This window comes from Zeus faber (genome assembly GCF_960531495.2).
Source record: "Zeus faber genome assembly, chromosome: 2".
In the NCBI taxonomy this organism is placed as follows: domain Eukaryota; kingdom Metazoa; phylum Chordata; class Actinopteri; order Zeiformes; family Zeidae; genus Zeus; species Zeus faber.
The window spans coordinates 48,917,498-48,941,791 of NC_137189.1; the positions used below are offsets into that span (position 1 = coordinate 48,917,498).

The 24,294-nt window shown below is 49.1% G+C and overlaps 1 protein-coding gene across 1 annotated transcript; it reads left to right on the top strand.

Annotated features, from left to right (window-relative positions):
- Positions 1 to 326: 326 nt before the first annotated feature.
- dse (dermatan sulfate epimerase) lies at positions 327 to 24,294 on the top strand. The gene is made up of 6 exons (XM_080024186.1): positions 327 to 453; positions 4,619 to 5,075; positions 12,530 to 12,783; positions 17,341 to 17,580; positions 21,647 to 21,854; positions 22,536 to 24,294. The coding sequence occupies exons 2-6, from the start codon at positions 4,663 to 4,665 to the stop codon at positions 24,283 to 24,285; spliced, it is 2,865 nt and encodes a 954-aa protein (XP_079880312.1). The 5' UTR covers positions 327 to 453; positions 4,619 to 4,662; the 3' UTR covers positions 24,286 to 24,294.

The window sequence follows — 24,294 nt, forward strand, 5'->3', positions numbered from 1 at the left end:
AGTCAGAAAAAAATACATCATTTGAAACGCGGAGAAAAACACGTTTGATTTGGAAAAAATGGATAAAAGCCTAAAAATCACAAATGAAAAACGAACCAAAAAAAACCCACAAAACACAGCGACGTCTCTCAGGCCTCGACTCGGATGAAGAAAGTTTGTAACTCGACGCGTCCTCCAGTCGAAACGCGCTTTCCAGATGACTACCTGCTGCGGAGCGGGTGGATGCAGGGCGGAGGGCGGAGGGCTCCGTTAAGCCCCTCCTCGCCCCCCGCTCCTCTCCCCCGGCAGGGACTCGCTCCGCTCGGCCCCGCATTCCTGCCTCGGCCGCCGGTCCTGGAGGAGCTCGGCGGAACGGAACGAACGAGAAGGAAAGAAGGAAGAGCTTCCCACCGTCGACGGTTCTGATGCTGCGGAGGAACCGGAGGAATGAGCGGATTACCGAGGTTCTGACAGGTAAACGCCGGGGGGCTCGGGGCCGTTTTTGGGGTTGCGTTGGCGGCGGGACGAGGCGACCCTCCGTGCGGCACCGGCGGCTGGGTTGACGGCGGACCCGGGGGAAAGTGTCACGTTGTCGGTTTCGAGACACTTGCGGGGCCGGGAGGGGAGTCCACCGGTGCGTGATTCCTTGAATCGACATGTTTTGTGTTTTAGTGTTTTGGGGGCTTCTTTCCGGTGCTTTCGACCGAGGGGTTCACTTCACTCAGCGCCCCCGAAAAAATAAAACATTACAAATAAAAATACAATCACACAATGCACTTTATCTGCCATTTCATTGAAACGGTACATTCAAATAAAACGAAATCAAATATATCTGCTTCAACTACACTGTGCTTTAACTACAGAAATAAACAACGATTAAGATTAAAAGCTCCAAACTTTATCCGGTTTAACATTTAATTTAAACCTTTCCCGACAAAAAAGTGCAGAGAAAACCGAGAGTATAAACTGTTTGCGGGGGGAGAAAAAAAAAGGTTATTTGAAAATGCAAAACAGCAACTTACATCTAACTAAAAAAAATAATAATAAAAAATATTAACAAAATAATACCCATTTGGCTTTCCTTCAAGGGCCCCTAGTGGGCCGCGGACCCCGGTTTGGGAACCCCCATGGGCAGATGATTGATTCAGCCACAGTGGTTGAGTGTAATGGGGGATAATCACAAACCTCTGGGTGTTAGACATCCAAACCCTGCTATTTGGGGCAGTAACTGCAGTGTAACGGGGCTGGGATGGTTAAAGTGGTAATCCGTAACATTATGCTGTTAAAAAAAAAAAAAAGGTCCACATTTGATGCTTTAAAGGATCAATAGGCAACTTTTTTTTTTTGCTTTTACTTCTCGTTATGACGTTGACGTTGATTGCAGAATGCAATGTCCGCAGAATAAAGACGGTTCCCCAAAAGCCTCCATATCACTCTGCACTGGAACTGCCACCAACTCCCGGGAAAATGAAGGATTTATCGCGGTGCGTCACAGGAAGTGCATCAACCAATGAGCAGCCATTGGAGGAACCGGAGCAATCTGCTCCAGGTGGATCATAAACCCTTGAATATGAGAAGCGCTCATTGAAACAGGTCGAGGAATGTCAACGTCGCAGTGTTTAGTGTTTTTTTGTTTTTTTTTTACCCAGAAACGCCGCAGGTTCCTTTTCACTTGTGTTTGTTTACAGGTCGGTCTTGTCCGTTCCAACATGGCGGCGACGTCGACGTACCGCAGCCACGAGCCCGGGCGCTCGGTGCGGCGTCCATGATTGCGTGACCGGAACGAATTAAATTAAAATAAAAATTGCGACGATTTCAGTCGGCCTCTTCAGACGCTTTCGTTCCTCTGGTGTTTCCAAAGTGCTGTTTGCGTGTGCGCCAGGCTCCGAGCGGTCGTACAGCCCAGCCGGTTGTCTTTGCAACGGCGGCGCGAAAGTTGTCCCCTGCGCCTTTCATTTGGCTTTGGCTTTTGTTGAGAAACGGCCATTGCGTTTGGCCATTGGCCATCCGCCACACGGGCAAGAAGTGAAAGGCGGCCGCGCTGAACGGGCCAAAGCGGCGCAGCTCGTTGTGTTCAGCACACCAGCGTCAGTGTGGATGAACCTCAACAAAAAAAAAAAAAAACATCGCCAGCTCCGGGTGGAATCCCGGGGCCCAACACGGAGCCGTGTCGTGGATTACCACTTTAAATAGTTTCAGCAGAGCCAGGGAGCAAATCTCAAGTCCCGTTTCCACGCCGTGTTCAGTGGTAGGATCTGGCCAATAACCAATGCTCCTGTTATTCTCCATGGCTCTGACAAGCGGGTTTACGGTTGTTTTAGATCATTCAACGCGGTGTGAGATGAGGGCGCGGTTCGCAGGTTTTTGTTCCGTCCTCAAAAGTAGAAATTGTTTTTATTTGTCACCGTTCAACACTTAGAGCCAGTGTCACGTGACCGCTGAAACGCTTCCCATCTGCAGATGCGCTCCACGGTGCAGGCAAATAGTCAAAAAGCAAAAGCAAAAGCAAATAAAACACGTGTTCAGCGGTTGAAAGTTAAAGTGACTTAACCGGGCAACACTGGCGACAATAAAGTTAATATAATTAATAATAAATGATAATAAAATAATAATAGAGTTGAAAAGAAAATATATACGTTTAAGAAATATTTACCAAAAAAAGAGAAAATTGTACAAAGAATTTTGCAACGTCGGCAAAAAATGGGAGAGAGAGAGAGAGAGAGAGAGAGAGAGAAAAAAAAAAGGGAAGATTTACAGAATTGGTAATGATCTAAATGTGCTAAAAAAAATCATCTTAGTCAGAAGCTTGGGAAGGATTTAGGCCCCGAATGGCCCCTGCTTCCCTGTGATGACTGGACCCCCTTGTCACCGGCCCCCGGGGGTCCGAAAGGTCCCGTTTCAGAACAAACTAGCCGGCGTCCCATCTTTATTTTCATTTATTTATTTATTTTTTAATTGAAAGAAGTGAAAGCACCTATTAGAGAGGAGCGGGTTTGCGGTGAAACGAGGCCCCCGTCGAGGGAAAGCTCACGTCAGAAGAGCGGCCTGACCGTCTAGACGTCCTGTAAATCACTACCAAATGCTTTTCCACCAGACCTGCGCCAGGAGCCCGGTGCTGGAACCCACCGTCATGTTCACAAATGTTTCGCTTCTTTCGCTCTTTTCTTTTCTTTTCCTTTTTGTTTTTGTTTCGCGGAGCAGAGTGCTGCTTTTTAGTAGCAAGGGGTTGGAGCTCCGCGGGGGGTGGGGTCAGCGGGGTCCACGCTGACCCCACCGCCTCCGCCTGCCCGGACACCGCTAATTTGGGTGGAGAAAATAGGATTATAAACCGTGATTATTCAGTGACATGACACCCCAATCCTCCAGATCCTGCTTTGTATATAGTTTTATAGTACTGTATTAGTACTGTACACTTAGTTAAGGGGAACACTCTTCATATATAGTTTTCTGAAATACAAATGCACATTTAAGACAGAAATCCATGTGATATGATGCATGTTGAGCAGTGGTTGGTAGAAAGTACTCAGAGCGTTTACTGAAGCAAAAGTACTCATTACCCCGACTAAAAAAAGACTTGAGTACGAGTGAAAGTACCACTTGGACATTTCTACTTCAGTAAAAGTGTGTAGGTATGTATTTGCTGTTAAATGCACTTAAAGTGTTAAAAGCCAAAGTAATTGATGCCCTGATAAAACAGAGCTGATAATACAGCCTAAAGTGCCCGAAGGACCTTTTTGTTTTGCAAGATAAGTCCCCAAAAAACAATATTAATATCATAGTAATTTAAGTATAAACTAAAGTTATGCGAGAAAACGTAGTAAAATCAGAGGTATTTGCTTTTTAATGTAAAGCAGTGAAAGTCCAGGATCTCTGCATATACTGAATATACTTAAGTAACTGCAGATATTTGGGAATTGTACTGAGGTACAATAAGAAAGTACTTCATTACTTTCCACGACTGATGAGGAGACTTTTTTGGCGTCGACTTGAAACCGATTCAGAATCTAATTTAAACGTTTTAATAAGCAGCCGCTCCTGATCCAGTGCTTGGACTGTTCAGTGCAGATGTGGACAGATGGGGATCCTGGGATGACGATTAGAACACGATGAATTCTTCTCCACAAGATAATTCTGATGGGCTAATTGTGAAAATGAAGCTGGGAAATTAAGTCATTTTTCCCTAACGTTTAGAGATTCAACTTTTCGGGTCAGATTTTTGTCTTTTTCCCTCATAACTGGTTTCATCCCGGTATCTGAACAAGTCCCGGCGCCGCTATTAACCCTGAGCACCAGGTGGGATGAAATGTACTGATCCTAAACACAAGCGGACCCGACTATCGACCCCCCCCCGCTCACCACGCAACGTGCACCGGCGACATGGTACCGGCGGGGAAAAAAAACAAAAAAACACACCCGTTGTCAGGGCGACCGTGTCAGGACTGGTTGTGTGAGTTATGATTGTCTGGCCTCCTCCCCGCCGGACCGGAGCGGTTCGGGGGGAAGCGATCGGGGCTGCAGCTGCATCTCATTACTGCAGGAATGCGAGGCCCTTTCTGCACCAAAAAAAAAAACAAAAAAACACCAATCGGAGGGAAATATGGCTGACGTTTCTCCCAAATCTTCCCTTTGTCCGCCTCAGCTGAGCCCCTCCGGTGATGCCACGTCCCCCTCTCTGATGTGAGGATGAGGACCCACACCCGCGGGGCCCCCACAGTGTTCTTCTTAGGGCTGCTGTGGCCCCTGCTGGCCCCGGTGGCGGTGGACCCCGGCGGCGGCATCCCCTTCATGGGGGGGAACTACGAGGGCCACCCCATGCTGTACTTCGGGCCGGCCGAGGTGGAGGAGCTGCAGGCGTCGGCCGGCGGCTCCCACCGCGACATGGCGCGGCGGCTCCGGGTGGCCGGGGACGCCATGTTGGAGCGGCCCGAGGAGTACCTGCCGCCCTGGGCCCCCGCTGAGTTCAGCGCCCGCTGGAACGAGGTCTACGGCAACAACCTGGGCGTGCTGGCCATGTTCTGCCTGCTGTACCCGCACCGCGCCGGGGCCCTGGACCTGGCACGAGACTACATGGAGAGGATGGCCGCCCAGCCTAGTTGGTACATTTTCTGCTTTATTATTATTATTATTATTATTATTATTATTATTATTATTATTATTATTGTTTTATTAATTGTATTAATTTTTTTTAAATTATTATTATTAGGGGCCCACAAGCTTTCTTGTAGGACAATGAGATAGTACTATTATTAATACTAAAGGGGAATTGGGGTTGTTGGAAAGATTTGAATGAATTTGTTAATACAAAGGGTTAATAAAACGTGCATAAACAAGTGTGTATAAACAGAGAAGTAATATCCAACTATAATTGCTGGCAGCGGCAGCACATACAGAGGTGTCAGCAGAGGTGGACGTCCATGTTCCAGGGTGTCTGCAGGTCTGGTTTAAGAAGCGTTAGCCCTGGAAACCCGTCGAAAAGTCTTCCATTTAAAATTCACGAGGTCTTCATTTCGACATCAACGTTTTTTAGGGGTTTTTTTTTATCTGCATTTGTATTTCTTTTAGGAAAGAAGTTCATACATGAGAGGCGGTTTGTCCCGAAAATCTTAAGCCCTAAACGGTGGTGAGATTTGTGTTACATAAAAGTGCATTTGACTCTTCCACACCCGCAGACACTCGGTTCACACTGGGTTCACACGGTAAACGTCCTGCCGTGTTCTGATCCGGTCCGGTTCACACATTAGAACCTCTGGTTGGATTGTGCTTATGAGTAGAAGGTGGACGGGCCATGTTGACAGAAATCTAATATCACAACATTTTTTGACAATTGCCTCGATATCTAACTCAAGGGTCGACTTAACTGGCCACTCATTTCGCTCCCCTTTTATTTCGCTCTAACTCAAAGGTTGAAGCTGGAGTCGTGTTCTTTCTTTTGAATGTTGCTACAACTGGAGGCAAAGATTTGTGTTTTAAAGGCACTTTGCACTCAGTCGGGCAAAAACCTTTCCACGTGACTGGGTTTGCACACTGTGGTTTGAACAGTTATTCCACGTCCGACAGGAACACTTCCAGACTCCACGACAGGGTGATCCCAGACGTTAATCTTATTCCTGTTAAACGAGGAGTTCTTTCTGCCCACCGCCGGGTTACGTCTCCGAACCGGGGGCCGACATCAGTGCCCTCGCTCTGCGGCCCCGGTAAATATCCTCCGAAGACGTGAACCGGACCTTCCACGGAAGATCCACCCAGAACCAGGGACCCATGCGGCGCCTTGAACTCTGAACGTCTAGAAAACAGAATGAAGGAAATGATTTACACACGGCTCCTCATGCTGGGAATCAAAACTTATTCCGATGTCCTCAACGCTGGCAGACATTTTTTTTGGGACCCACCCAAATAATTTTGGGCACCCGAATACTTTTCATATTTGTTCATTCATAGACCTTGTCACGCACATTCCAAAATGTTGTGGAAGGTATGAAAAATGAAGAAATGAGAATTTAACTTGAACCTTCACATTGAAATAAAACTTTAAGATATATATATTTTTTTATCCCAAATTATCTTCAAATCTTTAGATGTTATTTAGCCCTCACATGAAAATTAGACCCATATAATATGAATATGAATATTCAAATACTGAATTATGTATTGAAATAAGGAGCAGAATCATTTAAAAATAAGAACATTAAATCAATTTCAATATCATTCAAATAATCGGTTGGTCAATGTGCAACACCACAGACCACAGGTTTTTTAACCTCCAGTCGTCAGGACCTCAACGACTTCCGTTTTTCTAGCCGACTTGGTCGTAAACTGAAATGACCAAGGAATCGAGACGCATTTTGTGACGCGTGCAAACTTTATTAGTCGGTAGGTTCCGGAACCTCCACCAAGACTTTCTACCTGGGATGTTTAACATCCACAGAGAAAAATGTCCTCGGAGTCATCTGAGTCCAGATACTAACCTCGGTTATTTAATAAAGACGGTTCTCAGGGATGAGCAGAAGCGGCCCCAAAGAAAAAGCACCCCCTTGGCTTCACCGAGGATGGCCCGGCATGGGGCCCGCATGGGGTGCAAAGTGCCCCAATTTAATTCCTCTCGGGTTTGAAGTCCTATTCACACAGTTTAGTGGTCTGAAACATTTAAAGTTTACTGCCCACAGAGAAATTTGATTTGTGGTCAGGAACTTTTAAAAGAAAAGGAAGGCGGCATCAGCAAATTCATGTTCACACTCGACTCCCATCGGCGCCAGAATCCAGGGCCGACCTCGCACTGCCGCCGCTCCCACCACCGCCCCGTCCGCTGTGAGCGTCTGTGCCGCAGGAAATGTGTCTCCCAGCTGTGGGGATCCTCCGCCGAACACGGCCACGTTCAGCGGAAATGAAATGTTCAGATGCTCGGCCGTCGCACCGCGGGGGGATGTGATGCGCTTTCGGGGCGCGGGCAGCGGATCGCCTTCCGGACGACCTCGTGCTAGGGGCACAGGGAACTCGGCTTCATCCGGCTGCAGCGGGCTGAGCTGCACTGGGCGGAGCTGCAGGGGGCGGAGCGACGACCGGCGACGAGTTCACGGCGACAAGTTGAGCAGGTTCAACTTTATGCAAACGGGGAACGCCGTAACATGGCCGCCCGGACCACTGCGTAATGTTCATGATTAGTTTTTTTTTTTTTTTTTTCATGAAAAATGTCCTTAAACTATCAGTAAAATAAGGAACACGTCATTTTGTGTTTCTCCAACAAGGGGCACGGTGGCACAGTGCAATGCAGCAAGAAGGTCCTGGGTTCGATTCCCGCCTGGGGCGCTGTTGGCGCCGTGCTCTGGCGGGCTATCTCCCAATTAGGGGCATGTTCTCCCCGTGCTCACATGGGGTTTCCTCCATCTAACAAAAGTAAGGACACCCACCAAACACGTGCACACATCATCGTCCGGCCAGCGATGGGCGTATGGAGCCAGGTCCCCGGGCGTCGTCGAATGCTGCCCACTGCTCCTGGCTGCTCCCCGGAGGAAGGGATGCCAGGATGGGTTAAATGCAGAAAACCCATTTCACCAGCCGCCGTCCAAAGCGTGTGTGTATTGCAGTGGCGTGTCGTGTGACAAACAAGGATTCGTCTGTTCTCAAGGACGATTCTTTATTTTAAGGGACGGATGCAAGACTAGCTACTTAGTTTTTTCGAGAAGTTATTCATTTTTCTAAGTAGACAGCGCCACCCTTTTAATGAAAACAAAAAAAGTCACCTCTCTATATAATGTATATTAAATATGACGGGAGAGAGCTTTGAAATGTTTGCCACGCTCATAAAAAACCAGCCCACATTGAGCGGACACGCCCACAACAGCCAGGTGCAGAGAAGCCCCTTCGCCGGCGGTTTGACCCCGGCGCCGCGGCGACGTCACCGACCCTAACGACAGAAGAGACCTCTGAACCCCACGATGATGCATAGGTCCGTGTTTAAAGGTCACACGAAAGGGAAAAATCTAAAATGTGTCATCGCTCTTGTTACCGCGTTGATATGCACTTGAATTTATTTTATTCAAAACTTTGTTCTGGAAATGACATTTTTGGTTTATTGGTTGTTCGTTAAATCAAACTCCCCCGGAGAGCTGCAAATGGCATTTCAAGCTGTCCACCCCAGGCTCTGTCACAGTGTGAAACTCATTAAAGTTCCCGTCAATTCCCAGATCTGTTTCTTAACACATTATACATGTTCAAAAGTCATTTCTGTCACACCGTCAAACTGTTTCCCGCCATTTTTGTGGTCCGGACCTTTTTGGGCAGGGCCACATCATGACTCGATGACGTGAGCGGTCATACTTTGCATGGCCCCTGCCCCGAACACTGTACATAGAGTAGGTTGGATGCTGAAATAAGCAAAAAGTCCGGAGTTTGGGGCAGACCAAGCTTTGAGGTGAGAAACCAGACACACGCCCCCAGCGTCTTAGAACAGAGGGAACTGCCCTTTTTTTCCGCTATTTTGAAACCTAATTTTATATACTTACCAATGTTTTTAGTCACTGAAATTTGGCTGGGTGGTTAATATCACATTGTTCCGTGGTGTGACAAACTCAGAACACATTTACTTTTGGCTTGACTAGGACTAAACTGAAGAGCCAAATAATGATCACTTAATATCCTTAAAAAGCATCAGGTTTCATGGTAAGACGCATTGCAACACTTCCATGACCCAGCAACCACACTAAAGTCCAGTCCATGTTGAATGTTAATGTGAAAATGTGAAAATGTGATACCAGAGCAGCTTATCTCAGAGTTACCGAGCCAAGAGATAAAACTGCTTTGCTACTCCCTTCGCTTTCAGAGGGTTCATAAAGCTTGGTAGAGAGAAGGCTTGAGCGGTCATATCATAGCGATATTCCAATCGATAGCTGCAATTGAGTCCCATAGAAACAGAAAGCAACGGGGAGACGTGCGTCCCCACTGTCCCGACAGTTTTCTTGAATAAATACATCTAAAAAGACAGACACGTGTGAATGAAGTGTGAATGTGGCAGGGAGGTAGCGGGTTGCCTGGGCAAGATATGCACGTCCATGAGGAATGTGTCCCCAGTGCACCCGATGCGCACTATCTCAGGTGTGATCTGCCCGCCCTGCCGCTCCGAATGCCCAGAGCGGCGAAATGCCAAGAACCGGAGCTGGGGGTCCATGTGCCTTTTCTTTTTTTATTTTTATTTTTCTCTTTTGAGCGCCTCTTAAAGTCTCTGCACAGGACTGTAGAGCGGGGAATGAGACCCCTCTCTCCCCCCCTCGACACTCCAGTTTCAGAACACAGTAAACTCCACTTACACTGTTTCAATGCTCTGATTTTTCCTGGCCGATACAAAACAATTTTTAATAATAGTCGGGAAAAGTGTGTTACACGTTACGGCACTACGTCGCTTCCTTGATGTTCGACTCCGGTAGTTGCTGTTTTTTTTGCCTGGTTAAACGATTTAGAAAAAAAAACCGATAAATTATAAACTCGCCGGTCAAAATGTCCGACGATACCGCTCAATCAGAACGTGGCACCTCCACCTCCCAGGCGGCGCGGATGAGGCGGGCCAGTGATGCACCCGCACCCGGCCCTCACTTTCATTGCGTCACGTGTGAGCCGATCTGACGGGCCGTGCACATCTGGCACCTACACTGGTAGCAGGGGGGCCCCGTCCCTCCCCGCACCCTCTCTCCCCGGGGCTCCCAGAGGCTCAAGGGGGGCCTCCTCGAAGTGCTCGCTGAAGGGGTGAGGTCCGTGTTAGGGGCTGCTGTAACCTGTGTGTACGTTATGTTTGTGTTTGTAACACAGACTGTTATTGAAACGTGACCGATAAAGTTCAAATTTGTCTCAGTGTTTATCACTTTCAAGATCATCTACATGGACTACCTGCACTGAACCAGGGCTCCTGGGGGACTTCTCCAACCTGGAGGGTCGTCGCCTCCATTCCTGCCGCTTGCTTGCTCTTAACCGGGGGTTACATTGGGCTTAAATTCGGTAAATGAATCAAAAGGAAGGTATTGAGGTTCCCTCGCCAACGTTGCCATATTTTTCCATTTGGGCCTTCTGGAAGGGATTGAGGGATCACAGAGAACTTTGAGGACCCGCATGTAATTCCCCTAGTCAGTTGACTGCACTGGGCTCAAGTTGTAGTTTGAGAAACCTAAGTTACCGGCCGCGGCTCAATGGAAAAAAAAAACAAAAAACACTTGCGCTACTGATATCGCTGGTTCTGGTGATTGGACCGAGGCGAGCAACTGGAGTCCTGGAAATATTCCAAAAAAAGAAGACATTCCTGCACACTGTCAAATAGAAAGAAATGTGTGGAAACAAAGCAGCGTTTCAGTCGCGCGACAAGTGCAGACGGTGTGCAGGAGTCGCTTTGTTTGGAAACCAGGGTCCACCCGCCTGCCAAAACCCAATTTAACCCCCGCTCTTCACACTAAATACCTCACCCTAAGTCACAGTGGCTGAAGTGCGAACAAATTCCGTGACCCACCCGGCGCGCATCAGGTGCGGATTAATACATTTCGATGCAAGGAGCCAGTCCTTTGATGATAATATGTGACGTAATGTGGAAAACATTATTTTCCAAATGAATCCCTGTCGGCATATGGACTTGATGCATCTCAGACATCCAGCCCCGAGCAGAACCCGCCCCATCCCGGACGTCTGATGTTTGCAATTAGACGTCTTTTTTTAAGTTTTCAAAGGGGGAATTTGAGAGTTTGGGGAGGAGCGCAGGTGGCGGCCGGGAGCGCGGCGTCTGGGGCCTTCAACCTGGTTATTTCCTGTGCGTCGTCGACGTCGCGTACCGAGCAAAATCACTCGGCTTTTGGTCGCCGCCACTCAAATGAGGCGGAGCGCTGTTTGAAGCCATCTGACAATCATCTGTAATTAAAGAAAAAAAAACATTTTAAAAGAAAACCTTCAGCTGTTTTCACCGGGGATAACAATTTGTGCTCTTAAAAATGCACCAAAGTCAGCCTCCTTTTTTTTTTTTTTTTTTTTTTTTTTCTGACAGGACCGACTGTACTTTTAAAGGCGTGTGAGTTTACACACGCGGCGCCGTCGGATGTGGCCCGGATGCGATTACAGCGCCTTTGAAAGCGCCGCTTCGCGCTTTTACGCAAGTTCTGCTCTCAAAGCGAACGGAGATATTAAAAGACGTAATCACGAGGCTCGGCAGAGGAAATTAAAGCGAGGCGTGGAGCCCTCTCCCAGATGTCTCCTCGGGTCTTAAAAGCGGGAGCGCTTTGAGGTGTGTGCTGCCGTCAGTGCTTTCGGTGCAGATTTGGGTTTCCCTGTAAAAGCTCAGGAGGAAATTTGACGCGTCGGCGGCTCCCTCGGGTGGGAAGGTGCCGCCGCCGCTGCCGCCCAAAAACGGCGTCGGCATTTTCTTGGGCCTCCTCGGTGATGTTTCCCCTCCTGGGAACGCGGGGATGACAGTCTGTGTCGCCTTTGACTTTCGGGCTTTTAGCGGAGCTTTTTACATATTTCATGTCGGCGCTTCAGCTGCAGCATTTAAAATATACATTTAAACACGCCAAATTGGCAACCGTGCACCAGCTGTTGGTTGCCAGGACCGACAGAAGGGTTGCCAAGTTTTAATCGTTTTACAATCCAGTGATAATAATCCCACATAATTATAATCCACGTCAGTATTCTCACTTGTTTTCCCCCGTTCCCCAGCGAATCAATGTGCCGGGAAAACTCATTTTCCTTGGCAGAAGTTCCTAAACTCCCGGAGGTGTGGTCATTGTCAAGATGGTTGACAATGCCCCAAATCTGCTCCGGGCAACTGCTATTGAAAAGCCCCGAGACAGTAATTACTGTGCTGTTTCATTTTCCCACCAGTGTACTATCCAGTACGTGGACACTCAGTATCAGCAAATCCAGCGTGTTTCACTGTGTCGTTGTGTCGTGTTTCATTTTGAAGGTTTGATTCGGGCTCCGTGCGGCAAATTCCATTTACCAACAAAGTAAAGTTAATATTTTATTCAGATCCATCTTTAATCTTTAGCGTGAGTGCAGACTCAGCCTTAAACTGGCGTCTGTGTTGCAGGCTGGTGAAGGACGCCCCCTGGGACGAGGTCCCCCTGGCCCACTCCCTGGTGGGCTTCGCCACCGCCTACGACTTCCTGTTCGAGTACCTGAACAAGGGCCAGCAGGAGCGCTTCCTGCAGGTGATCGGCAACGCCTCGCGCCTCATGTACGAGAAGTCGTACGTGCGCGGCTGGGGCTTCCAGTACCTGCACAACCACCAGCCCACCAACTGCGTGGCCCTGCTGACCGGCAGCCTGGTCTACATGACCCAAGGTAAGGGCCGCCATCTAGTCCAGGGAGCCTTTTTTTTTTTTTTTCTTCTTAAGGGAGTATTGCTTTAAGGAACCCCCCCCCCTCCCCGCCCCCCGCGCTGTGTGAAAAAGTGTCAGCGGGATTACATTCTTTTTCAGCTGGAATGATGGAAACATCATTTGAAAAAACCGCCGAGCTGATTTTGGGTTTTCCAAGGAACGTCAACATCAGCAAAAGCTCTCACAGACCATCTGGACGAGGCCTCCGGACGCCCACGGGTCCCCGGGGAAACGTTGATCCAATTTACATCGCCTCATTGTAAAATTTCACTGCATTTTTGGCTTTTGTTGTCGAGGCGTCCAGGATAATCTGACCCATCGACAGGATGTGAGTTTGAGAGTTTCTAACCGCAAATTCTCGCCGAGTTCCCCGAAACATCATCAACATTTGTTGGCGTGTAAACAGAATTATTATTTTATTTTTTTTAACTTCTGGCTTTTGAAAGAAACGCCGTATCAGCAAAAAGCTCAAACGGACCATTTGGACACGAGCCACAGACCCCCCCCCCCAAGGGTCCGCGGACCTCAGTTTGAGAAACATCGATGTCATTTAAAACCGCTTTCGTCTGAAAGGAAGAAAATGCGGATTCATGAATGAGATATGAACGAAGGGCAACGTCCTGGGGAGGAATGTCCGCTTTTTGGATGGCGTCTCAGTGTGTCAAACATGGCTTTTTTTTAATTTGAAACAGGCTGAAGCCGCAACACAAAGCACCAGTGTTTCATATAAATCGCTGTGACTTTCCCGTCAATACTCAGCGGGTTTTCCTTTCACCCCCCCCCCCCCCCCCGGCACAATGCACTTCCAGCGAGCGGCTGAATCCTGGCTCCAGCCTGTCCGAGGGAGACGCCGGTTCCCACGGTGGGACCGGCCGCGCTCTCCTCTGCGAGAGGGCGGATCGCTGTGTGGAGTGGAATACCGGCTCGGCGGGCCTGGAGGTTATCGAGTGTTTGGCCGCCCCGATCCTTTGTGGCTGTTTCCTCGGCCGTGACTCTCCGCGCGGTTCTGCGCCCCCCCCCCCCCCCCCCCCCCTTTTTTTTTTTTTTTTTTTATTAAACGTCTGAGTTCCCCCCCTCCCGCCCCGAGGAGCTCGGACGTCCTTCCCCTTTGTTGTCTGCATCCCCCGGCGCAAATATGTTTCAGTTTTTTCTGCGTTCTCGGACAAAGGGCGGTTTGCCGGCGAAAGCCCTTTCTGTGCAGAGGACGTTCACGCTGCACAGCCTGGTTCTCGTAAGTTAAAAAAAATTAAAAAGTAAGGGGTGGGGGTGGGGGGGGCTTTTGATCTCCGTCCTCATGCGGACTCCTCCGCCCGGGCTTCTTTCCTTCCTTTGAGGCTCTTCTGTGGAGGGAAGCGGCGGATGAAAATAACAAAAAAAAAAAAATGAAAGGGAAGAAGGACTGAGCGGAGTCAGAGGAGTCACGGCGCCGCCTCGTTCCTCCCGCCGCCGGCGCCACCTGGAGAAGCCTCCTCTCCTCTCCTCCTTCTCCTCCTTCTTCTGCCTTGGCCGGCGTCGTGGTGTTTCCCTGCTAATTTTATTTGTGTTGCTTTTTTTTTTTTTGTTTTGTTTTTTTGTTTTGGGGTTGTTTTTTTTTTAACTGCCGGGCTCCCCGCCGGGATGATGCCGCTTTTATTGGGGTGACAAAACCAGCTTCTTTAAGGCGTCGGCAACACATGAGCTCTTTGTGATGGTCAGGGGAGTCGGTTCCTCTGTTCTGGGGCTGTTTACCGCTCCGTTTAGCCTTTCTCCCAAAGCAGCAGCGGCGTTTAGCACACAGTAACTGAACAGACGGGCACATTAAAAGCACTAATCTGTCAGGATTACTGTGGGAAAATGGGATTTAGAAAGCACCCAGAAATGGAGGAATTAAAAATACTAGAAGACGAGGAAGTAACCTCTGATCAGAATATTAAACTCCTCTCCGGGAGTTATTGATCCAATGGTAGAACGTGTGTTGAAATTTAGGAATGTGACAGTGGTCCTCAACAAAAATGATCCCATAGTTCAACTTTCATTTTCATATGAAAACATATGAAGGATCCTCAATTTCACACATGGACCTACATTCAATACAATTTACTCTCTGGGATCCCGAAACTAGGATCCAAACAGTCAGTCTTGTACATAATCTAATGATACTAACATCTTCCAAATGAAATAACGGCGAGCTTTCACGATTAATCATTTCGCAGGGGACCCCCTGGAACCTCTTGAAGGTCCCCGGACCCCATATTGAGAACCCCGGGTGTAGTTAGGTGAGAAAACAGTGAACGTAGGATCCAAACAGTCATTATTCATTGTACATCCTCCAACGGTGAAGTTTAAACCATTAATCATTGGCTGGTGACTCCCCGGAACCCTCTGGAAGGCCCCCCTGGGGGGGGCCCGGGCCGCACGTTGAGAACCACTGGACTAGAGCACCAGCTCAGACCGTACTGTAATTCGTCGGCTTAGTGTTTCCTCGAAGAAACATAGATGCACACGTGATGCTGTGTGTGTGTGTGTGTGTGTGTGTGTGTGTGTGTGTGTGTGTGTGTGTGTGTGTGTGTGTGTGTGTGTGTGTGTGTGTGTGTGTGTGTGTGTGTGTGTGTGTGTGCGTGTGCGTGCGTGCGTGTGTGCGCGCTGTGGGAGGCAGTGCACGGAGGTGGATAGTGTATGGATTAGCAGCAGCAGCAGCTCTGGGAATACGAGCATTCTGACGCAGGTCGCCGCCTGGAGCACCCGGAGGTGCGTGGCCTGGCGTGGAGGAGGTGGGGACGCGACCTTGTATTTCCCGCGTCTGGGTTCGTCCTCGACGCCACTACAGCGCGTCGGCTTTTGGGGCTGAAAGACCAAACGTGTGCTCGGCTGCACTCGGCTGCTGGGGAGCGGAAACGCCGGCGGTGTGAAATGCTGCTTTGTGGCGGGTGAATACCCGCTCAGTGCAGGGCCCGGTCCCCGGCCCAATCCAAACAGTGGAGGGCGGAGGGGAGGGTGGAGGGGAAGGCGGGGCGGAGGGCAGAGGGACCCTGGACCGCGTGGATTGTGTGGTCACTTGTTCTGTAGTAAAACTCTGAGACTGTGTGAGAGGGTTATACTGTTTGCTCACGTTCTCGTTTTGTGATCCTGCTCCAGCTCAGCTTATTTATATATATATATATATATATATATATATATATATATATATATATATATATATATACATATATATATATTTACCCCCAAAACAAATCATTACTTATTATTCTGTACTTATATTGTTGCTCGTTTGTGTCTATTGCTGTTATATTCTTAACCCTCGAATGCCCGGGGCGACTGGAGCGCCCCAGAATGCATTATGTTGAGTCAAAGCTACCTTTGTTTTTATTTTGTTTATGTTTTGTTAAATAATTCATGTTTATATTTATTTGTATCCAATATTAATTTAACAGTAATATTAATTATTATTTTAATTTGATATTTAACAATAACTACTTGAGAAACGACGAGTTCGCCGACACCTTCATTCCGGAATTCCTGAATTTTAGATGATTATAATATTTTGGTTTGAAATATGACATATAGGTTCTCTGCTGTGATTATAAATCAGCCAATTTGAACTGAATTGAAATGTATAAAATATAAAATTCCTGATTTAAAATTTACGGTCTTAGCTGTTGCTTTGAGAGAGAGAGAGAGAGAGAGAGACGTTGTGCATGAAAGGCGTCATGAACGTCCTCCACTCAGTTCCACTTCCACAAATCCTCTCTTGTCCTGTTTTTTTTCCTCTTCCTTTCCCCCAAATGGAAAAAGGAAGGGGGCGTGGCCTGTTAGTAGCGCCTAAACGCTGTGCATTGCGTCGCTACGGCAACCAGTGACAGTCACTCAAATGGAAACCTGTGAAGAACAGAGCATGACAGCTTCGTCGATCACGTCACTACTTGTCAAATACGGTTTTTAACAATTTTTCTGCGAATCTGAGCTGATCTTATAGCTGTTGTGAATTGTCAACAAGTCAATATTCACTTTAAATCAGGAAATATGAAATTCCTTTTTCACAATGACCAGGGACCAACGTAAAAAAATACTTTCTACATATAACATATTTATTTGAAACTAGTTTATTAATAATAATAACTCTACTCAATTAGCACAGAAGGAAGAAAAAACTACAAATAATAATAATAATACATTTTATTTAAAGTATTTTTTATTTTTTATAATAAAATGTATAACTTCAATGTTTAAAATATTAAAACAACAAATCGATTTTAATAATTATCAAATAATTGTCCCTTATTTTAAACTTTTGATTATAACGGTGATAATAATAATAACTAGTTTATTATTCAATATTAACTATTTTATTCTATACTCTAGTATTGTATTCTGGAATAAAAATTCAAAAGATAAGATTTTATTTTTCAATATATTTTCTTCTTGAAAACAACATCTAAATACAAAATCAAGTCTAATCGATTTGTTTTCAGCATTTTCTGCCTCGTTAACTTACCCTATTTTACAGTCATGTCATATCCCCTTCCACCTCTCCCCGTCCCAGGCTACCTGCAGGAGGCCTACCTGTGGACCAAGCAGGTCCTGGCCATCATGGAGAAGTCCCTGGTGCTGCTGCAGGACGTGACGGACGGCTCGCTGTACGAGGGCGTGGCCTACGGCTCCTACACCACGCGCTCCCTCTTCCAGTACATGTTCCTGGTGCAGAGGCACTTCTCCATCGGACACTTCGACCATCCCTGGCTCCTCAAGCACTTTGCCTTCCTCTACCGCACCATCCTGCCCGGTAAAAAAAAAATTGAACTTTATGTTTCTGTTTTTGGGGCCAAACACTTAATTCATACGCTTTCATTTGAGCTAAGGCCACATAACGTGATTTTCACGGGCGATTCGCCAACAATTTTAGATTTGGCTCAATCGTGGTAGTCCAGGGTATTCCAGGGTGGTCCAGGGTGGTCCAGGGTAGACCCGGATGGTCCAGGGTGGTCCAGGGTGGTCCAGGGTGGTCCAGGGTAGACCAGGGTAGTCCAGGGTGGTCCAGGGTGGTCCAGGGTAGTCCAGGGTGGTCCAGGGTGGTACAGGGTGGTCCAGGGTGGTCCAGGGTGGTCCAGGGTGGTACAGGGTGGTCTAGGGTGGTCCAGGGTGGTCCAGGGTAGTCCAGGGTGGTACAGGGTGGTCCAGGGTAGTCCAGGGTAGTCCAGGGTAGTCCAGGGTGGTCCAGGGTAGTCCAGGGTGGTACAGGGTAGTCCAGGGTGGTCCAGGGTGGTCCAGGGTAGTCCAGGGTGGTACAGGGTGGTCCAGGGTAGTCCAGGGTGGTCCAGGGTGGTCCAGGGTAGTCCAGGGTGGTCCAGGGTAGTCCAGGGTGGTCCAGGGTAGTAGAGGGTGGTCCAGGGTGGTCCAGGGTGGTCCAGGGTAGTAGAGGGTAGTCCAGGGTGGTCCAGGGTGGTCCAGGGTAGTCCAGGGTGGTCCAGGGTAGTCCAGGGTGGTCCAGGGTAGTAGAGGGTGGTCCAGGGTGGTCCAGGGTGGTCCAGGGTAGTCCAGGGTGGTCCAGGGTGGTCCAGGGTAGTCGCACTGTAGAATCGTGGCTGTCATCGACGTGTCGTCTATACGATCCCAATCGGCCAGGTCACGATTCAATCAAACATGTTCGATTTAATCGGTGCCAGTCTTTCCAAAACCCTTTGGTGTGTGCAGGTCAAAGCCTCAAATCTGCTATTTGAGGCTTGGAGGCTATCGCAACGGCTATTTTCAGCAGCCAATCAGATTGTGCGCCTTAGGGCACAGGAAGGAATATTCACTTTGAATGTTCCTTCTGAGAAAACACATAAGCTTGAATATATTCAGATATCGGGTTTACGGCGATCGCAGCGACATTTCCTCCAAACAGAGCAAATAAAGTGTGTTTTTATTCTAGATGTATTTAGATGTATTTAATTTGCTCCGTTTCCTGCTGCTACTCCGCTGTGGAGCAGATCGAAATTACCGTCCGTGGAAAATGCATCGGCAACGAACAGCGTCAGACTCATGAGGGCGACGATCAGTGTGGAACGTCAGCGCTGCAAGTTCGCTGCACAAACAACCCCGGTGGCGAACTGTACGGCAGCCATGTTTGTACGGTGTCAAAATATTGCGAGGTATTTTGCCCGTGCGAGTGAGGGAGCACTCAGGATTGAAAATGCATTCTCACGGGTACTGGAGCACCACAAAACTGCATCTGTCTGTTGTCCGTCTTTTGGTTTGTGGCAGAGTCAGCGGTTGTTATGTGTCTGCACAGAAGAGACTGAAAATCTGCAAATGTCAGCGGTTGAACATGCGCTGCTCTGCTTCATCGTTTCATTGCCGTTCACGTAATGTGGCCTTCGCTTTAGGTCAGCGCCTGCTGCCAATTCCTATGGAGCCATTTCCTTTAAATGTCAAATCATTTCCAGGGTCGACACTCAAAAAGCTGCATTTGGAGAGAAGTCCTTGTGGTACGAATATAGCCAAAGAAAAAATTTAAACTTCTCCGGAACGAGCTCCAAAAGCTCCTAAAACGACAGCAGTTTGCCTCTTTGGGGTTAAAGCTCTGGTGGAGGAAGCAGGAGGTTGTAATTGTTCTCCCTCCTGGATTTCCACTTCGACGTTCCTCTGCGTGTCGAGGTGTAAACGTAGTTTGATTCCGTAGCGCTCTGACTTGTGTTGATTTGATGTTGTGTGGTCGGTGAATCTGCTGCTTTCTGGTCCAGGTCTCAGGTCTCTCTGGGACCAACCTGCTCAGACAAAATCCGGGTAATTTCTCAATGAGAAAGTAAAAAACCTTTTTGTTTTTTTTCGTTGACGCGGTTATATTTAGGGCATCCCCGAAAATGGGTCTTGTCAACAGTGTGTGAACAAATATTTACTTTGCAGTGAACGGCCGACGCCTGGCCGAGACCCCTCGGCAAAGAAGCTGAGCAAATTGGACGGTGGTCGCAGCAAATTGGGGGTGGAGCACTCGGTGGTGCTGAGATGGGGCAGGCATGCGTGCGCTTATTACCCTCCTGGATGACTTTCCAAGCTGGGCCGGGACCAGCGGGGCTCCTGGAAGCCCTGGGAGGCCGGCCTGAAGGTCATGGAGGGGGCAGCGGGAGGGGAGGTGAGGCTCCTCACCGTCCTCCACCCTGCTCCAGCCCCCAGCAGGTCTGGACGTTTCACAGCTTCCTGCCGACACTTTGTGCTTTGTGGAGCGAGCGTCTAATTACGACGACCAGAAGAGTCTGACGCACAGGGACGCACAGAGACGCCTTTCTGTGCCGAGACACCGAGACAAGACGGGATTATCCTCAAGGAAGCCTCCTGGAAAGTAACTAAGTACAAGTACTGATAAGATGAGATAAAAATACTTTATTAATCCGCAAAGGGAAATTCAAGAATTGCAGCAGCAATGACATACATGACAAAACACACACATATACAGTGTGTGTGTGTATATATATATATATATATATATATATATATATACACACATATATATACATATATGTATATATATTGATATGCACACACGTATATACATATGTGTATTTAACTTAAAGCTTAAAAGTGGAAGTTAAATATGAAGTAAAAATGTGCCAAGTATCGGTACTTTTATTTGACTACATTTCTACAGTTACATTACTTTATTTGATTTTATTTTTCAGGTTTTATATTCATATCAAAAATAAGCCAAAGTAAAGAAAAAAATCAGGGACTGGATCTATCACGCTACTCAATGGTTCACTAGCTTTGTATCCTTGAGAATTACTGATGTCTCCACCTGTACATCTTTCTGTAGATTGTAAAATAAGACTGGATGACATAGGATAAGACTAGATTAGATTAGATAAAATAGGATAAAATAATACTTTTCCCATTAATCCCTGGAGGGAAATTCAGGCGTTCCAGCAGCAAAAACCAGTGTCGCCGAGGACGAGATACAAGTTAACGTGAGATAAGAAATGACTGCTGTAATCAGGATCAACATGAAAACCATCTGCTGCAGGAGAACTTGATGAAGTATTACAGACTCTTATATCAGGGAACTGGAGATGGCAAGTACCCCTACTGTTAATACTTTAGGTACATTTAACAGCAAGTACATACTGTATATACTTTTACTTGATGCCATGTTCGCACTACGGGACTTTCAGAGTGGTCAGATCGTTGCACCGTTCACACTACACAACTCTCTGTCCTGTGATGGGGAATCTTGCAGTACTACATGACTGATCGGCGACAGGGGCTCACACATCACAAGATCACGTTATTACCAGGAGACAGTATCTCCGCGCCTGATGATGAGGACACAGTAAATCCTCCGATCCCAAAATACTTCCCTCTCGGGTTCGTGTTTGTTCCGCGCAAACAGACGCTGTTTACGCGAGGACGAGCGTCTCTCTCCCCCCTGCAGGTTCTGATTGGGGGTTGCCAGTTTGGTCTACGGCTGGGAAATGTTGTTTTCATTCTTGTCCAAATATTTACTTTACGGTGCGTATGGTCCCCAGACCCCGATCTGAGTTTCCAATCTGCCAAAAAAACATTTTGGAAAGATAGTTGGAATGAAGGGAATGGGAGCAGGGTGTGCTCCGAACTGGGGGGAATCTGCTCAAACAGTTTGTTCTGATAGTGCACTGGACTCTGGACTTTCAAGTAATGTTTCCGTACATTTGGGGTGTCTCACTGTTCAAACTCGGTAGAACATGTCAGCCGTTAACTTTTTTTCCCAGAAGCCTATGAAATAAATCCCCGGTTCCTTCTCCAACAAGCCTGAATGAACCGGAACTCCGGTGCAGGTGTTTAAACTGTCTAACACTCCACTGAGATATCTGAACCCTCCACCTCCTCCACCTCCGCAGGCTTCCAGAGGACGGTGGCCATCGCAGACTCCAACTACAACTGGTTCTACGGGCCGGAGAGCCAGCTGGTGTTCCTGGACCGCTACGTGCTGCGGAACGGCAGCGGGAACTGGCTCGCCGAGCTCATCCACCGGAACAGGGTGACGGAGGGGCCGGGACAGGCGGGGAAGGGCCAGCGCTGGTGCACGCTGCACACCGAGTTCATCTGGTGGGTGGAGACGCGTCGCTTAGGGCTGACGCCGCTTGGGCTGTGTGTTGTGTCCGACTGTCTGTCTGGTTGTCCGTCCGTCTCCCTCCCTGCTTATCTGTCTGTCTGTGGCTAAAACATCACAGAAAGACACCGCCTGCCGGGGTTTTCAGGTTTTCCCACGTTGTAAAGGAAGGTATTGTTGTGCCATCACACAATTACTGCAATTACCATCCAGACGGTGTTTTATTTTATTCTATTCTCTTTATTTATTTGTTTCTTTGTTTTTTTTTAGTTAGTTATTCCATTTTCTTTATTATTTGTTATTAATACATGAATTGTGCTGACTGGGCTCTACTGAGTCTCTAATTGTGTATTGCAATCATTTTGGATCATTTAGAACCGTGACGTAGGCCACTGACTCCGTTTGATAAGATTTAGCCTCTGGGATCCAGTCTGAGAAGTTCTACAGTTTGGGAGAAAAAACTGTCAAAACACTTATTATCCTCCAACGGCGCTAACTTCTTGTAAATGAAATGACGTAAATAACTATCAATCATTTTGGTCCCCCTGGAACCTCTTGAAGGACCCCAGGGTGTCCCCGGACCCCAGATTGAGAACCACTGGTTTATAGGGTTATTATCAAGAGGCTTCATTTCCATATGAGTGTATTCTGACGACTCCTGTTACTGTATCCGTCAGGTACGACCCGGGCCTGAGCCCCAAGCCTCCCCCGGACTTCGGCACGCCGCGGCTGCACCACTTCGAGGACTGGGGCGTGGTCACCTACGGCAGCGCCCTGCCGGTGGCCGCCAACCGCTCCTTCCTGTCCTTCAAGTCGGGGAAGCTGGGCGGCCGCGCCATCTTCGACATCGTCCACAGGAACAAGTACAAGGACTGGATCAAGGGGTGGAGGAACTTCAACGCGGGGCATGAGCACCCCGACCAGAACACCTTCACCTTCGCCCCCAACGGGGTCCCCTTCATCACCGAGGCGCTGTACGGCCCCAAGTACACCTTCCTGAACAACGCCGTGCTGTTTGGGCCGGCGGCCTCGGGGAGCTGCTTCAAGCCCTGGGCGGGGCAGGTCACCGAGGCTTGCGACTCCAAGTGGCTCAAGTACAAGGCCGGCCCCGCCGCCGACGCCCAGGGGCAGGTGGAGGCGGCCATGGAGAGGCAGGGGATGGTGTTCATCCGCGGGGAGGGGCGCTCCGCCTACAGCCCCGACCTGAAGGTCCGCAGCTTCCAGAGGAACCTCCTGCTCCTGCACCCCCAGCTGCTGCTGCTGGTGGACCACGTCCACCTGGACTCGGGCAGCCCCACCAGGGCCATGAGCGCCTTCTTCCACAACACCGAGCTGCCGTTCCAGGCGGCCAAGGTGGACGGCGTGCACGGAGCGGCGGTGGCGCACGGCAACGACGCGTACAAGATGTTTTGGATGGACGACACGGGCTCCAGCGACCGCGGGGTGCTCGGGTACTGGAGTTACCCGCGGGGGTACCCGTACAACGGATCAAACTTTGTGAATGTAACGACGCCACTAAGGTACCCTCACACCCGGGTGGCCTACATCTTCTTCGGCCCCGGCGTGGACGTGCAGAGCTTCAGTCTGCGCGGCGACGCCGAGCGGGTGGACATCTACCTGGCCACCAAGGAGCACAGCTACACCGTCTACCTGCTGACCGGGGAGGCCACCAGCAAGCCGCTGTTCGCCATGGTGCTGGCCGACCGGCGCAAGGTGGTGTTCGAGAAGGCGGACGCCGTGACGGACGGCTCCCCGGAGGAGGTGGAGGAGTACGTCAACGTGGTGGAGGACAACCTCCAGCACGCCAAGCCCGTCTTCCAGCAGATGGAGAGGCACATCCTGGGCCGGGTGCTCAGCAGCGCCACCTTCAGCAAGACGGCCGAGCGCCTCCTGCAGTTCTCGGACAAGAAGAAGACCAAGGAGGTGGTGGAGAAGATGTTCGCCATGTCCAAGAAGCAGGGCAGGGGCAAGGGCGGCAAGAAGGTGAACCTCGGGGAGAAGCTCTCCGAGAGCCTGCCCGACATTTTTGCACAGATCGAGGTGAGCGAGAAGAAGGAGCGGCAGCGCACCACGAAGCGGGCGTACGAGGACAGCGCCGAGGAGGTGGGGGGCGGGGACTCCCGGGCCTTCGTGGACTACGCCGACAGCCGCAGGAACAGGAAGGGGGCCTTCGTGAAGGGACGCAAGTTCAAAGAGGTCCACATGGTGGCCACGGCCGGCAGCGTGGGGCCGGCGGGCGTGGGCTCCTACATCAGGCTGTTCCTCGTCCTGAACACCGCCACCTTCTTCCTGCTGCTCGCCGTGCTGCTCACGCGCTTCCAGAAGGGGCGGAGCCTGCACGCCCAGCGCTGCTTCTACGCCATCCTGCTCATCGACAGCTTCATCCTACTGTACCTCTACTCCTCCTGCTCCCACACGCAGTGCTGACCAGGGCCG